At 37.2% G+C, this 17,739-nt stretch overlaps 1 protein-coding gene across 1 annotated transcript; it reads left to right on the plus strand.

Annotated features, from left to right (window-relative positions):
- Positions 1-7,190: 7,190 nt before the first annotated feature.
- On the plus strand, positions 7,191-17,123 carry LOC143732035 (extracellular matrix protein 2). Its single transcript, XM_077222704.1, has 10 exons — positions 7,191-7,426; positions 8,069-8,200; positions 8,928-9,091; positions 9,985-10,519; positions 11,316-11,431; positions 12,108-12,240; positions 13,182-13,339; positions 13,527-13,666; positions 15,200-15,526; positions 16,327-17,123. The coding sequence occupies exons 1-10, from the start codon at positions 7,273-7,275 to the stop codon at positions 16,505-16,507; spliced, it is 2,040 nt and encodes a 679-aa protein (XP_077078819.1). The 5' UTR covers positions 7,191-7,272; the 3' UTR covers positions 16,508-17,123.
- The last annotated feature ends 616 nt before the right edge of the window (positions 17,124-17,739 follow it).

Below are 17,739 nucleotides of genomic sequence, written 5' to 3' on the forward strand. Positions count from 1 at the left end.
ATTTAATATTAAAGGTTAATATTTGCCCCCTGGAATTAATTTAAACACTTTCTTTAATAGACTTGATAATCATATAAAACCAACAATTGAATGTTAGATAACAATTGATTTAACTGATTTATATACAAACTACACATTGTAAATATAATAGGGGCATATGTGTAACTTTCAGTGGCTTTTCTCCCTAAGCTGTGTATCATCTCCATACTAAGGCAAAGATGCATTAGATACAGTCGACTCGACATACACTCATGCTTTCTACTGCTTTTGTTCGACTGACTGTGTTCAACTTTAAACCAAACACTGACAAAGAGATCCATTACAGATACAGATAGGGAGAGAGAGGGACAACAAAAGTATTGGTTGCATTACACTTGGGGTCGAGTCTCCCTCTGAGCACTAATAATATACAGACAGTAATCACTGTTGTTAGAGAGGACTGAGAACTATCTAGTCGTAGGCGGTTTTTTAATGAGTCAAGAAAAGCAAACTGTTCCAAAATACACAGCTAGAGAAGAGATAAACAGGAGAGATACATGTATTATCTATCTATCTATCTATCTATCTATCTATCTATCTATCTATCTATCTATCTATCTATCTATCTATCTATCTATTGTTCTTTTTATTTGTCTGTCAGTCTTTCTATCTATCTATCTATCTATCTATCTATCTATCTATCTATCTATCTATCTATCTATCTATCTATCTATCTATCTATCTATCTATCTATTGTTTTATCTATCTATCTGTCTATCTATCATTTTATCTATCTATCTGTATATCTATCTATCTATCTATATAAATGTTTTTCATTCTCTACAGTGTGAGTTCTCTAAACAGTCTTGGCGGTATTTATCATGTTCTCGACACGCTTGGTTTCAGCCAAGTGTGTGGTCGGATGGGGAATTCTAGGGAAAAAGTAAACACTGATTCTCAAGTTGTCATGAAGAAAATGAACACATTAGACTGTTTGCTGTCTGAGGTCTGCTTAGTTCAATTGTATATCAAACCATATTTTTGGAAGTGTCTTCATACAGTCTCATTCCAGAAATGGACCACAGCTGAAGGATGGTGCTAAAATGATTTCTGCGTTATTTGTTTGAGTCATTTATATCTGGTATAACCTGTTTTTGGTCAGACTCTGAGCAGATACAAGGTAAACTCTAAGACAGGAAGATGTGGGTGGCGTGTTTACCTGTTTAAAATGATTGTTTGTCTTCACGAACATTCAGAGTTTTTATTTTTGAAAGAAAGACAGGAAGCTCAGGCCATGTCTAATGGGGGAGTATTACATCCAATTGCCTAATACTTTTCTGTGTGGGAGACAAAAATAAAGAAAGGCTATAACAAACTGGGGTGTAGGAGATGCAAACAGAATTAAGCAGAACTAATTGACTTATTTGTCCCAGCCTGCTCCAAACACATTTTATATAATCACAACAGGCTTACACTTGTGTGCTAATGTGTTGTTAGCTAACACATATTACGGTCCATGTTCTGAAAAGCCTTTATTCTGATAAAAGAGGTTTAAATGCTTTAGGTTATTCCAGTCTTCCTGTACACATGGTAAATTAGTCTTTTCCTGCTGTTTTCTTCTTGAAATAATGCACTTCTTTTGCTTTGTTGTTCATGTATATTTTTTACGATTAAAGTTACATTTAACGTCTGCCTCCTTCTTCCGTGAACTTTACAGTTTTTCTCAGTCGCTTTGGTGCATTTTTCACATCATCCCTAACCTGTGCAAAATAATAAGTGCATTTCTCAGAACAATTTGTACAAACTGCAATATACAATAGATATTATTCTAAAGCTAGTCAGTCACTAAAAATCCTTAGTACATCTCTCAAAAGTAAATATTCATGCCAATGATCATGTCAGTGTCATCAGAATGATAAGTCATTGAGTCATTGTTCACGAACAAGGTCATCAAAATGTTAAGGCATATTGTCAATGTAACTGTGTACTTTGACAGTATTACCTGATGTAAACTTAGGCTACAGTTTGGATGACAGTTACTGTATTCAAAATGCACAAGGCTGCACTTCTATGGCATATATCAATTTGTGTAAAATATATCAATTTTACTGTATGTGGGTTATTGATTGAAAGAGACTGGACAGGATTTTGTTTTTCACAGCTTTTACTAGTGCTACTTTCTGAAAGAAAAAAACAAAATAATTTACAGTAAGAAAAAGACAAGGGGAACAAAGGAAAAAAAAAATTAGAAAGAAACACAGGAAACACCCCTAAGGCACAACTTTGCCCGCAGCACTGTTCTAGTGCTGTCTCTACACATCCAGACGTTCCTGTCTGTCAGCCCACATATTCTCATCCACATCACACCGGATATTTTCCCTTGCAATGCAGCGTGGAAAGAATCTTTTGGAATGCCTTATCCATCCTCTGCAGGAGTCTACTGTGATTTCCTCACGCTGCATCCATTGCAGCCAGCAGGGTCATCTGTGTGTGTGGCTGACGATCGTACACCTTCCACGTCCATGCTGAAAAGAACTCCTCAATTGGGTCAAGGAATGGAAAATAAGGTGGGAGGAATTATATGAGCATCCTCGGGTGGGTCACAAACCATTGCCTTATGATGTTTGATCGATGGAAACTCACATTATCACAAATGACCACATACTTTGGCAAATCCTCTCTAAGCAGACCCCTCTCCTCATCAGGGATGAGAGCCCTGTAGAGAGTCTCTAAAAAGTTGAGTAGGTGCTGGGTGTTGTATGGCCCTATAAGGGGGATATGGGTTAGGACACCATGCTCCGAAATAGCAGCACACATGGTGATATTTCCTCCCCGTTGGCCTGGCAAATCCACAGTAGCTCTGTGACCGATGATATTCCGACCCCGCCTTCTGCATTTGGTCAGCTTGAAGCCAGCCTCATCCACGTATACAAAGTTGTGAGAGGGTTCACTTGATTCCAACTCCATTATACGCTATATCCCATAACACAGAGTTGAATTTGGTTTGGTAAGGAAGAGTGACACAAAATGTACATATATTGCATGTTCCTTCCACAGCAATGTAAATGTGTGCAGTTTATGCTTACTGTACTATATATCACTATAAAATGTTGCTGTAAAGTAGTTACATAGATATATGTTTTACCTGTACATACTGGTACCGTAGCTCCTTAACTCTGTCCTCATTCCTTTGGAATGGTACACGGTACAGCTGTTTCATACTCATCTGGTTTCTATGCAGCACCCTGTCGATGGTTGAGATGTTTTCAAAGACATCGTTGTCTTCTATAATGGTCCTTCGTATTTCCCTGAGTCTCATGGCATTGTTTGCTCGGACCATGGTGCAAATAGCCTCCTCCTGTTGAGGTGTGAAAAGGCGTCCTCTGCCACCAGTTTGAGGTAATCTAGCAGTCCTATGTGGGGGAAAATACAGTGATGCGTCGCACACTTTCACATACACAAAAACTATGCGAATACACATTTTACTGTAAAACATACAGGTGGGTGCATGTAAGCTGAATGCTGTGAAATACAAGTGGACTACTGTAATATGTAGGAAGTATACAGTATACTGCTTATATACAGTATCAGTGCACTGTACATTGGTGGGCATACCTGTTCTCTCTTCGAAACGTTCAAACTATTGAGGACACGGTTGATCTCCCAATATTCGGCTGCACCCTTCGACCCGCCTCAGCCATTGTAAGGCCATGATTGACAACATGGTCTACAATAGTGGCCCTTATGTCATCAGATATGCGCCCATGTCCTCTTCTGCCTCTTCATCTGTTTTGCCTTCCACCACGCATCCTTGCTCCTCTTCTTCCTCCTCTTGGCTGTTGACCCTGTTCGTTTCCTGGTCCATCCATTATTGGAAATTCGCAACTATGTGTTGTGGTCTGTCTATATATGCTTGCCAATTGATTATTCATGAGATGTACCTTTTAGCAATTTAGACAACTGGTTGATTGTTGGTTGAACTAACACTTTACATTCCTTCATGAGTGAGGGTCAATTTCACCTGCACGATTCACCAATTCACGTTTTTGTACAAAAGGTCTAATAGAATTGTGTAAAACTATGCTTGACCGTTTATGACAAATAGTTCAACAATTTTGCATGTAATGGCTTATGCAAGGAACTAATGCCTAGATGTTTTGAGGGGTAAGACTATTCAACAGAGAACCATCTACTATATTTTGATCAACATGACATGACCATTTGAAAATGTGGAAAAAAGCTGACACTTGTACATTATCAATTGCAATATGTACAAAAGCAATTGCAAATTGTTCAAAGGAATAAGAAATTGCTTTAATGTTGTGCACAAGTGACTAGATGATTTGGAATTTGTACAAGTAGTATCAAGAATTGCACCTTTGATCTAAGAAATGCACCAAAGCGACTGAGAAAAACTGTATGAACAAGATAGTCAAATGGCTTTGTCATGTTTTCATTATGACAGTTTACTCTGTAAATGTTTTCCAATGCAAAAAAGTCAGATCTTGGTGACACTACCTGAAAATGCCCAAGACAGAACTATATACTATTTCCACAGCCATTTGAAAACTACAGTAAAGTTACACATCACTGTATTTAGTGAGGTAACTGAGTACAAGACACTGAATATGGATGTTTCACATTTTTACGGCATATGCTCTTTGCAATTCTAATTTGTTCACAGCATTGTGCAAAAGACAAAATACACCCTTATTTACAACAAACATAAACTCCCTTTGGGTAGAGCTGTGCACAACTGTAAACAATATTGCAGTACATATTGGAACTGAACATACAACACTGTAAATCATTCATGCACATCCAGACGTTCCTCTCTGTCTGGCCACATAGGTTCATCTGAGAGAAATTGTTCAATTTAGGAAACATTTTCAGGGAAAAATAAGATTTTTTTTGTGTAAAATATGCTTGAAAGATTTTGACAACTAGTTCCACATTTTTGTATGTGATGACTCAAGCAATGAAATGAGGACTATTGGTTTTATATGGAATGACTATTCAGCATTCACAAGTATAGTTAATTTTGACTGACATGACATAAGCAAATGATAATGTTATAAAACAGCAGAGAGTTGTATGAAAGCAATTGATGCATGTCCAAAAGCATTTGCAATTTGTTGGAAGGAATGAGAAACTGCTACTATGATGTGCACAAATGACTAAATGTTGTGGAGGTTGAACTAACTGTTGTGCAAATGTAAATAGTGATGTGAGATATGCACCAAAGCGACTGAGAAAAACTAATTAAAATCGTGGGGTAACGCAGCACTGTTTCACTTAGTCAAAGCAATCATACTAAAATATGTTTGAGTGTGCTGAAAGTTGTTATAACGTTACTCTGTGTGTTCGCTCGTGGCTGTTATGAGACACTTCTTGCACACTGCAGTAAGCTAGATCATTATCAGAATATCATATTAATAAAAGCTAGATGACTTGTAAATGACATGCAATATTTTAAAATATATTCTCTGGTGGAGAAAATGAATAAAGCTCTTTCTGATTTTGCTATGTTTGTCGCATGGTTTCTACGGAAGTAAAACCAAAAATCGAGGGTAACGCAGATATTACATCATTGACAGGCGACGCAATGACACGGGCCGTTACACTGGTTAAAATTGCTGATTTCTCTGCTTTTAAACATTGTTGGAAACATTTGGGATAATGTAGGAACACAAGTGGACAAAATATATAACATTATTGTGTTTTCTGGATATTTTAATCCAAAATGGTTACATATATTGTGCCGTTATTTTTGTTAACAAATGTACTTTTTTTGAGGGATGACTATTGTGACTCTGACCATTAAGCAGCCACATAGCAACGTCCTGGCAACGACCCACAGGACATCTACCACACACGATGCCTCAGGAAGGCTGGCAGGATTTTAAAAGACTGTTACAACCCATCCTTCAGTCTTTTTACCCCGCTGCCTTCCGGTAGGCAAGGCAAGGCAAGTATATTTATAGAGCGCATTTCATACACAATGGCACCGTAATTCAAAGTGCTTTACATAGAAGAAATTAAAAGAATCAAAAGAAATCAGAATAATTAAAACAGTTTAGAATAAAAGATACAATACAGAATAATTAATAATAATTAGGCGATACCGAAGCATCCGGTCCCGCACACGAAGACTGGATAACAGCATCTTCCCAAGGGCCATAAGGCTTCAAAATGTACAATGACAATCTCTCTTTCTCCACCTTCTGTCTAGTCACTTTACACACTGTCACTTTCACTGTTTGCACTTAATCAGCAATATTGCACTACTGTTACCCCTCCGGACTTTCTGGTTAGTATGGGCTAGTTTAGGATAGGTATTTATGTGTATTATAGGTTTGTATTTATATGTTTATGCTATGTCAGGTTGCAACTTGCTATGCGGTGTCTTGCCATAAGAATTTCAGTGCCCAGTTCAACCTTGTGTTGTTCTGTGCATCTGACAATAAAAGACTTGAACTTGAACCCACAACAGCTGAGAACCGTGGCGAAACATTGTATTAAGGTAATTTTAGTTTCTGATTTGAATAATAAAACCATGCAGAAAGAAATTGGAATGTTATTGAATGAAGTGGTTGTCATAGCAACAGTGCTTGTATGCAGTGAGCTGGCCACACTGAACAGAAAGAGGCCGCATGGTCAAGCAACGTTGCAAAAGGCAATGGAACTTGAAGAATGTCTCAGGAGTGTGGTGCCGTTGGCCCTTCAACAAACAAAGCTAGCTTTCATATCAACGGCTCCCTATGGTCCAATGTCTTCTCTGCTCTTCCATCAAACCCGCACTTGCAGTGAAGCACAAAAAAACCCTGCATATTAAGAGAGACTTAAATGAATGTTATTCATCAACACAAATCTGAAATCCCACACACTGAAAGTGCATCCATTGACGTCAGAACATTAAATCGTGTCAAAGATAAGATTTTTTTTTCCGCTCAAGGACGCTCTAATAGTTTGTTTGGCTCTGGGGACCGATGGGCATTTGTTGAGAGGGAAAGGAGAGGCGGTTGGTGGGTCTTCAGGGCAAATGAAAGAGGCGCTTTGTTGAAACTGTTTTCTTTTTCTTTTTTCCCTCTCACTCCCCTGCTTCCGTTCCATTCCTTCCTCACTCTCTGCTCTCACCTTTGCATTTCTTTTTTTTTTCTCAGAGGGATGGGTTGAATATGATTTCCAGAGGCAGGGAATATAACTGGCCTTTCAGAAGGTGCAGCCCTCAGAGTCATTGAGACAGCTGTCTCAGCCAGATCAGACCTCAACTGACTCAAGCATACATTCACAATGTACAAATCTTTAGCTTTGTGTTTGTGCCTGTGTTTAGATCTTTTAGCAGCTGAAGGAAAACGAGAAAGGGGAAGAGGAGAGAGACAGAGGAGCTCCAGGCGCTTCTCGTCCGCAGAGGATGTGCTTGAGTATGATAACCCTTCCCTTCTAGGTGAGCAATGAATATAGCATTTCATTTAAGTAAGAAAATATCTCCTAATATTGTGATTTTATATTAAAATGTATATTTGTATTCGTATTTTTTGTGCAGTTGTTACTGTTGAAAAGTAAGTGGTTATTCAATTTAAGCAACAACAAAAAAAAAAGTGATATTTTAAAAGAAGAGTTTTTTTCTCATATTATTTATATATTTATATCTATTGCACAATTGTATTCGCCAAGTGGTTATACTGAGTAATGTTGAGTTAAGATGAGTAGTCTTAAAAATGTATGAATGTCATTGCATTTTATTGCATTGCATTGCGTTACAAAACATCAAATCAAGTGGCATTTGTTTGACAGATAACACAAACACACACTTTTCAAGCTAAACTATTTACACCATTGTGAACTTAAATGAAACTGACATCATACATCCACTAAAAATAATTTTTAATATTATATTATGTTATTATTGCCACAAATTAAATGCAAAGATATTAATTAATTTTAAGTGCCCGATTACTTGTTGTATTATTATATTATATTACTTTATACTAATGCAATGACATTTATGCATTTTATGTGTCCCAATTACTTGTTGGAGCCACTTTGTGCTGTTTTCTGAAATTCTGTATCTGTGGATATATCCCAGGGTTTAGCAGCCAGTGCTTGGTGAATGGGATTTCTCTGTTCGAGGGTGCTGTCTGGTCTCCGGAGCCTTGCAATGTGTGCCTGTGTAAAGGTGGAGCAGCGAGCTGTCGAACCTTCCCCTGCTCAGCCACAGGTTTGAAAACCACCATATCTCTCTTTCTCAGCGCATTCACAGTCTGCTTGACTGATGTGAGATCAGTCAAGTCCTTGCGCCCTCAGAGTGACAACATCACGTTTTAATACTTGCATCATCTACATTCTTTTATTTTATATTTCTACCTACCGTTCAACAGTTTTGGGGTCTGTAACATTTTACTGCATTTATTTGATCAAAAATACAGTAAAAAGTAAAAATAGTAATATGTTGAAATATTATTACAATTTAAAACTGTTTTCATTTTATATATAAATATATATAATTACTCTGTCACACAATCTTTCAGAAATCATTCTAATATGCTGATTTAATAAGAAAAAAATATTTATTTTTATGTTGTGCTGCTTAATATTTTTTCTGGAAACCATGATACATTTTTTTCAGGATTCTTTGATGCATAGAACGTTCAAAAGAGCAGCATTTACTTGAAATAGAAATCCTTTTCATTTAACCTTGCTGACCCCAAATGTTTGAACGGTAGTATATGTTCCATTCTTTTTTGATTGTTTTTTGGCGTTCCAATGAAATAGTAGTTGGAATAGGAATTTGTAGTACGCTAAAGAAAAGGTGGGCTTCCCTGTGGTGATGCAGGTGGGGAATTATGTGAAACATCAGCTCTTAGTGTGGTGCTGGGAAAGGTGCCATAAGGGAGTGGGATGCTTGGGGGTGGGTACTGATTTTCTTTTTGCCACACCACGTCTAGCTTCACACACCCTGAAGTCTGTGGCCAGTAAGACCAATCCAACCTCTGTGGGGAAAACAAGCTTGAAAAACAGACTGACAGGAAATGGAAAACCACCTGTGGGGACGGAGGTTCTGAAGGTGAAGCCAAAGAAGAACAAGATGGTGGCCGCACCAGCGAAAGAAGTATGTAGATGTGCATGTTTGCCTTTAGATGTGTATGTGCTGGTTTAGCATATTCAGGCCTGGTTTCACAGATAGGGCTTAGATTAAGCCATTAGGTCTTAGTTCAATAAGGACATTTAAGTAGCTTTTATAAAAACATGTCTTAGAAAAAGCATTACTGATGTGCATCTTAGGACAAAACAATGCTACTGACATGTTTTAAGATATTTCAGTGCTCTTAGTTAAAACAACTAGCTTTAAGCCTTGTCTGTGAAAATCTGGCTTATCTGGTGCTCTGTTGATTTAAAGGGGCATTCAGCAACTATTTCAACTTAATAAAACCGTTTAGAAATCATTTGGATGGTTTAATAACCTGTTCTGGTGAGAATGGTGACTTTCCCCGCTCCCCCCAGCGTTCCCAGGGGGAAAACCAACCTTTCAACATGAGGATGAACGTCCCGGTAAGTTGGAAATAGGAAGTCTCGTGAGAAGCGAGAACGAGCGAGAAACACAAACGGCTTTACGGCAATTCGACATTAACACACACGCCGCCCTCAATGTGTATGATGTATTACCCACCTCGGTAGACATAGCTCCACATGATAAAGTTGGCCGGGTCCAATAATAACAAATGCACATGAGCAGCGGTAGAAAGGGGGAGGACGGTGCCGTAAGTGAGTTTTTTTTTACGACATTGTTGTGAAATATACACCTCACAGCTGTAGGGGGAGCTCATTGAGAAAAACATGCGACAACAAAAGTGAAAATCAGCGAAGAAATAGCTAGAGTTGCCGAATGCCCCTTTAACAAATGAAAGTACATAAAACCAGTCAGCTAGACCAGCTAAGAATAGCAAAACAATCTTGACAGTGTTAAGCAGATTTGACCTCTTTTAATTGTTCTTTTTTATTCAGCCATCCTCAAATGTCCCTAAGAAGCAAGTAAAGAAAAACCAGGTGACTTTGAGTCTGGATCCTGTAAAACTGCATAAGACGCTTTTAATACCCAGAGAACATCAATATATGAGACCAATCCATTTTGATAATGATGACCACGATGATGACGACTATCTGGAGGACGACAGTGACAGCGATGATAATGACGATGATAACAGCAGTATTTCAGTGTTCAGATCTGCTGTTCGCCCTGTAGCAGTCGAAAGACGAGTAATGCCGCCCACACTCAAACCGGCTGCACCACGAGGAGAACCAGCCTTTGCTCTTCCTACGAGAAGATCTGTGCTCCTGCCTGCTGGAAGGCCGCTGCCAGCCCCCAGTGGGCGACCGGTGGATCGAGATATTGGCCGTCCAGTCTTCCACACCTCTGTTCATATGGAGTCTCTTCCAGCTGGCTGCTTGCTTTCAGAGTCTCTTATCGCTTGTGGCAACACTCGCCTTACCCAAATGCCCTTCATCAGAGATCCAGGGGTCAGGAGTCTCTTTCTTGCAGGTGAGGTGAGAGCAGTTCATCTTGCTCATGAGGGCTAATAGTACACTACAAAAACATTTGTTTTTATTATCATCATACATACTGTATATAAACATACAGTATATACATACTTTATATATATATATATATATATACTCTATATATACTTTATATACTCCAGTCTTCAGTGTCACATGATACTTCATAAATCAGAAATTGCTGCTCAATAAACATTTCTTATTATTAACAGCGTTGAAAACAGTTGTGCTGCTTAATGTTTATTCTTGATGAATATAATAAAATCTTTAAAAATCTTACTGACCCCAAACTTTTGCATGGTAGTGGATAAAATATATATGATAAAAAAAAATATTTGTCACATTGTGAGAAATGTTGTGACATCCACAAATTGTGAAATGTTAAGTCACAGTTATTGGATATAAAGTCAGAATTGTGGAATATGATGTTTCTTTCTAACATTATTAAATTACTTTTTTGAAACTATTTATATAAAACTCACTAGATTGTTGTAGATTTATGTGTAAAACATATGAAAAATTTATTTGGTGTGCAAATGACAGTGAAACAAAAATGTATCTTTAAAAGGGGGTCTAGAGTCTGAAAATAGACCCCTATTTTCAGACATAGACCCCCCCCCCTTAAAGATACATTTTTAGGGTGAAAAGGTGTTGGAGTTTGACAGATGTTGGCAGTGTCTTACTGTTTGTCCGTCAGAGAATTTGTAGAAGTGCAAACAGAGCTTACCGTGATCCAGAAAAAGGTGGAATATTACTCATGACTTCCTGGTGTTTTGCAGATAACAAAATCAGCAAGATCCCAGCGCATGCTCTAGCAGGTCTTCCCAACTTGGAGTGGCTCGACCTCAGCAAGAACAAGCTGGATGATTTCTCTTTGGGACTGGATGTGTTTCAGGTGAGATGCAGTCAAGAAAACCTTATTAGCAAGTGTACTGAAACATCTCAACATCTCACTCTGTTTGTTTTCTTAAAGATCACATAACAATGGCTGTGCTTGTTTAAAAAAAAAACATGCATGTGATTTTTGTTTAAACTCTAATAATATTCTGAGCAATATAAATCTGCAAAAATGGATAGACTGCTTTGTGAGCTGTTATCTGTTACAATGGTGAGTTATCAGGCCTTATGGTGCCGCACAGTGCATGCTTGATATTTAGCAAGTAGCTGACGTGTTTTCGCAAGATATCGGGTCTGACATCACCGAGAAAATTCTCACCAGGTTGCTGCAGTGAACAGGAATTTTCATCCAATAGATATTACCCCTTAAAAAGAAACGCAATAATTTTTTACCTTTTTCTCACCTGTGTGCCATTACAACTGGGCGCCAAGCACAGGATGTTACAGGTGACATGTATATGACACAGAGCAGAATAGTGTTTTTTTCACATGTTCACTGCACCTCAGTGTTTACCTGTGCTCGGTAGCATGATCAGGAAATGTCTGTTCCTCATGCCAGATGAACTCTGAGTATCTGTGTTGTGAAACTTTTGCTTCTGTGACTTGCAGAAAGCTTTGAAATATTTCCAGTCTGGCTTTGACAGTGTTATGAGTATCTTCTCGGCCTGTTGCAGAACTTGACGAAGCTCAGGAGGTTGAACCTTGATGGAAACAACTTCACTAAAGTGCCGGCTCTCCCTCCCTCACTGGTGGAGCTGAAGATCAACGATAATAAACTCAGTGGTCTCACTCCCCACAGCTTTAAGGGTAAACACAACCACAGTGTCCGTATGAACTCACTATCCAACACTCAAGTCCAGTAAAAGATCTGTTGTTCATGTTAGGGGTTAATCTGGGCATTTTAAAATTACCTTTATCTACTTCTCAGTTAGTTGATGCTTTATCCCGAGTGATTTTTGGTACACTAACTATAGGGCAAGAAAATCTTTTTAATGTTTTCTTCATAGACAGAAGTGAGATTAAATGGAGAGAAAATTCCTAAGAGAAAAGACCCAGTAATCTAGAGTATTGTCACGTACTGCTCTGAGACAAGAAGGTTGAGGTAATCCAAACGCAGTTTATTTAATAGGGACAATCCAAACACGTAATCCATAGTGCAAAGTCAAACACAGACAGACAGTCCAATCAAACAAACAAACAAACAAACAAACAAACAAACAAACAAACAGGCAGACATGGAACACAGGCAAAAGGGTAATCCAGACACAGGCAAGAAATCCCAAACCAAGAGACATACTTGTCTGAACTTTTCTCATCAACAATTGTCTCATTTGTTTCTTTGTATTACATTTTCCACAGAAATATTAAGCAGCACAGGTGTTTTCAACATTGATAATAATAAGAAATATTTTTTGAGCACCAAATCAGCATATTAGAATGATTTCTGAAGGATCATGTGAAAATTAAGGATTTCCATCACAGGAATAAATTACATTTTAAAATATATTAAAATGAACAGTTGTTTTTAATTGTAATATTATTTCACAATATTACTGTTTTTACTGTAATTTTGATCAAATATATTTGAGCATAAGAGACATTAAAAAATCTTACTGACCCCAAACTTTTTTACAATAGTGTAAATAAACACAACTGAAAACTCAATCTAAGAAATACAGGTAAATACTGACAAACTAAGAGTAATTGCTATTTTCTGGCAGTCTAATGTTATTTGTTTTCTTCCTCAGGTCTGTCACAGCTGCTGACACTGGATTTAGAGGATAATTATTTCCATGATGGAAATGTCTCTCCTCTGGCCTTCAAACCTCTAAAGAGGCTGATTTACCTCAGGCTGGATGACAATAAATTCAGAGCTATTCCCTCGGGTCTGCCTGTATCAGTACAGGTCAGTCACATTTTGTGTCTGAAAAGCACTAAAGTTGCAGAACATACATACTATATACACTGTGCAAAAAAAGCACTAGATTTTAGTTTGGTGACCAAAAAATGACATTTAAATTTAGAGAGTTTATACAATGCAGAATTGGAGTGCAATTGATAATGGAACGTTGTTGATTTTGCAACTACTTCAGGAGCTGCATCTGTCTGACAACAAGATAGAGGTTGTCCATTCAGGACTCCTCAACAAGACCACAAATCTGAGAGTCCTGAACCTTAGCCATAACCGAATCCGAGAGGACCGCATTCACCCAAGAGCATGGATACACTTGCTGTGAGTTCAGATCTCTTTCTCACTTTCTCTCTCTCTGCTGTTAGGTGCCATCTTGTGGACAGTTACTGTAATGCACACAAACAGGTTCAGGACCACTTACTTATTGGATAAAGAGATAAAGCAGTTACATAATTGTATAAAACTTATTGCATTTCAAACCTAGACTATAAAGACATTTGTATTGTACCATATTAATATGCATTCATACTTTATGATGCTTATTGCAAAGACATTCAAATAATCATTATTGATGTACAGAGTCATAATTGTACATTATTTGATCAAAGATACAGTAATATTGTGAAATATTATTACAATTTAAAATAACAGTTTTCTATTTTAATATATAATTTATTCCTGTGATGGCAAAGGTAAATTTTCAGGAGCCATTACTCCAGTCTATATATTTAAGGGAAATCAATTTAATGCTTATTTTAATTAATATAATGCATCTTTTCGGATTTTTCTTCTTTCATTTTTCTTTCAAAAACAAAAAATCTTACTGACTAAACTTTTGAAGGTTATGTGTATTTTAATGTGGGAGATACAATGAAAAAAAGTTATATATTCCGAACTTTAATAATATAACAAAAAAAGACATAAAAATACCATTTTATTTTATTTTTATTAATGTAAGGTTGGTTGATGATATGTTGAGCTGTGAGTTCAGGCACCAAGACTTTGAATCTAGCTTGTGAAACTGTGAACAAAAACATACACTTTCACTTTTAGAAAGGACTGTCATAATTTAATATTTAATTATATAGTATATAATTCATTCCACCGGTTTCACAGACAAGGCTTAAGTCCCAGACTAAAATGCATGTTTGAGCTTTAAGAACTTAAAATATCTTAAAACTTGTCACTGCCATTGTTTTGAAACAAAATGCACATCAGTAATGTTTTTTTCTAGGGCATGTTGATAAAAAATACTTAAAGGGATAGTTCACCCAATGAAAATACCCCATGATTTACTCACCCTCAAGCCATCCCAGACAAACACAAGTTATAATAAGAGTTATATTAAAAAATTAAATTTGACTTCACTAATTCCTGACCGGTTCATCAATACATCACGCGTCAGGTCAGGGGTTACTCTTTCACTGTAAATCGATGCGTACGGCCCTCTGTCGGAACGTTATAAATATGGATATTTTTTCTTACACAAACGCATCGCTTTGCTTCAGAAGGCCTTTATTAACCCCTCGGAGCCGTGTGGAGTACGATGGATGCATGCACTTTTTTGGACTTCAAAATCTCAACCCCCATTCACTGCCATTATAAAGCTCAGACAATCCAGGATATTTTTAACTATAACTCCGATTGTATTCGTCTGAAAGAAGAAAGTCATATACACATGGGATGGCTTGAGGGTGAGTAAATCATTGGAGAATTTTTGGGTGAAGTAAGTAACCCTTAAAAGGCCAAATCCTAGCTTAATCTAAGCCCTGTCTGTGAAACCAGGCCATTATATATATAACAAAGTATTTCAAAACTGTTTTGAATCATCTTCAAAAATGTCTTTATCCACAGAAAACTGGAGTATTTGGACCTTTCCCATAATAAGCTTGTTCACGTTCCCTCTTTCTTGCCGGTTGGTCTGCGGCAACTCATCTTGCATCATAACCAAATTGAGCGCATTCCTGGCTATGTGTTCGGCCACCTGCGACCTGGTCTGGACTCGCTTCAGCTGTCTTACAACCGTCTGCGTGAAGACGGGATAAATGAAGTGTCCTTCATGGGCCTGTACAAGTCACTGACTGAACTTCTGTTGGACCATAATCAACTCAGATCCATCCCACGAGGCATTCTACAGTTAAAGGCTCTGCAGCACCTGAGACTCAACCACAACTACATCAGGTTAGTCTATCTATCTATCTATCTATCTATCTATCTATCTATCTATCTATATATCTATCTATCTATCTATCTATCTATCTATCTATCTATCTATCTATCTATCTATCTATCTATCTATCTATCTATCTATCTATCTATCTATCTATCTATCTATCTATCTATCTATCCCTTCAGACTTAAGCCTGCATCAAAGTTTGTCTACAAACTTTACTATCTTGTTTACTCAACATTTACATGGAAAAAAGCCATACTGCTTTGTATGTTTATACATATACATTTATTTTGTCCACTTATAGGAGTAAATATTTGAACCTGGATAACAAAACCAGTCTTAAGCAGCACGGGTATATTTGTGGGAATAGCCAACAATACATTGTATGGGTCAAAATTATCAATTTTTGTGTTATGCCAAAAATCAATAGGATATTAAGTAAAGATCATGTTCCATGAAGATATTTTGTAAATGTCCTACCGTAAATGTATAAAACATGTATTTTTGTGAGTGAATGCAGCACAATCGCGAACATAAATGGACAACTTTAAAGGCGATTTTCTCAATGATTCGATTTTTTTGCACCCTCACATTCCAGATGTTCAAATAGTTGCATCTCAGCCAAATATTGTCCTATCCTAACCAACCATACATTTATGGAAAGCTTATTTATTCAGCTTTCATGTGATGTAAAAATCTCAATTTCAAAAAAATGACCCATGTGACTGGTTTTGTCATCCAGGGTCACATATAGTCTTCTTAAACTTCATAATGGAGAGTGTTTTTTACCCTGATCTTCTCCCTGTAGCTACATCACTATGAACTCATTGTGTGACACCACGGCCCGTGAGGACTCCCTGCTGGTGTCTGTTCACCTGGAGTACAACCTGATCGACCGCCGCCTCATTCCCCCCACAGCCTTCTCCTGCATCAAAACCTACCAGAGCGTCCTTCTGCGGCCACAGAGATACGAAGAGCACCAGAAATGAAAGCTTTACAGAGCCTCGAGTTTACTGAGCATCTTAATTCAAGCCATAATTCAGAGATTTTAGTGAAGTAACAATACAGATGCAATGGGGCCACACATGCACATGCATTTTTTTTGTGCCTTACTGCAATTAAAATCTACTGCAGACATTTGTTGTTTGACATTAGCATTAGCATCTGCTGTGCTCATAACAGATTTGTTGAGGTCTGTTTTGCAGATTTACATTTACATGGAGCATCTTTTCTGTTGCACTTGTCTGTTGTAGTTGTTTTACATTATCATATCTAATGTCTGTCTTATTGTTTTTATTTACACCTGTATGTCTGCAATTTAATTTTTTTATAAATCAAACTTAAAATGTGCAAAGATTCCTTTCTTCTTTTTTTAAAGTATATGCAATAGTTATTTTATATATATCAGCTTATACATTATTTATTTTTTTGATTAAACTGCTATTTTTTTATTTAACTGCTTTGCATATATTTTTTTTATTTTAATAATGTTTTAACATGGTTTTCAGTAGCAGAAGGTTTTGACTTTTACAATTCAGTTTTGTGTTGTCTGTACGTTTGTATTCTCTTATTTACAAACTACAATAAAGTTGAGAGGCGACAGAATTCATCTGGGATCAAAAAGATTTATTATAATTTTATAAGCACATCTCTGGTGAAAATGAGGCACTTGTGTCCTTTAGTTCTGCTCAAGGAATAAATTATTCTCACCATTTATTCTCATAGTGTGTGTTCTGCTCAGTGCATCTGAATTTCACATTTGTCCACTAGGGGGCGGCGGTAAACGTATAAAGCTTAAGGGATAGTTCACCCAAAAATGAAAATTCGGTCAGTTTTTACTCACCCTCATGTTGTTCTAACCCCGTAAGACCTTCGTTCATCTTCGGAAGACGAATTAAGATATTTTTGATGAAATAATATTTTTTTTTAAAAGGCGCCTTTGTGACACTCAAGGTCACAGTCAGTGTTGGGCAAGCTACTTAGAAAATGTAGTGAGCTAAGCTAGCAGTTACTCTACATTAAATGTAGCTTCACTACCCTGAAGCTACCACCCTGGGAAATGTAGCAAGCTACGCTACAGCAATATGGCAAAAGTAGTTTACTACATCTAAAGCTACTTTTTCAAATTTAATTTTTATATTGAACCAACTTAATTCCAAGTCAGTGCTATCTCAGTGATCAATAAAATTGTCAATCAAACATAAGGCAGGCATAATTTGTC

This window comes from Siphateles boraxobius, unplaced genomic scaffold (assembly GCF_051911475.1).
Source record: "Siphateles boraxobius isolate OS27281-9 unplaced genomic scaffold, OSU_SipBor_1 9, whole genome shotgun sequence".
Lineage (NCBI taxonomy): Eukaryota > Metazoa > Chordata > Actinopteri > Cypriniformes > Leuciscidae > Siphateles > Siphateles boraxobius.

Excerpts from the sequence above, each read along its gene's own strand:
- LOC143732035 (XM_077222704.1), top strand. The coding sequence starts at position 7,273 with ATGTACAAATCTTTAGCTTTGTGTTTGTGCCTGTGTTTAGATCTTTTA. Across the intron at positions 10,520-11,315 it reads CAGGAGTCTCTTTCTTGCAG|ATAACAAAATCAGCAAGATC; the intron begins GTGAGGTGAGAG and ends GGTGTTTTGCAG. Across the intron at positions 13,667-15,199 it reads AGAGCATGGATACACTTGCT|AAAACTGGAGTATTTGGACC; the intron begins GTGAGTTCAGAT and ends CTTTATCCACAG.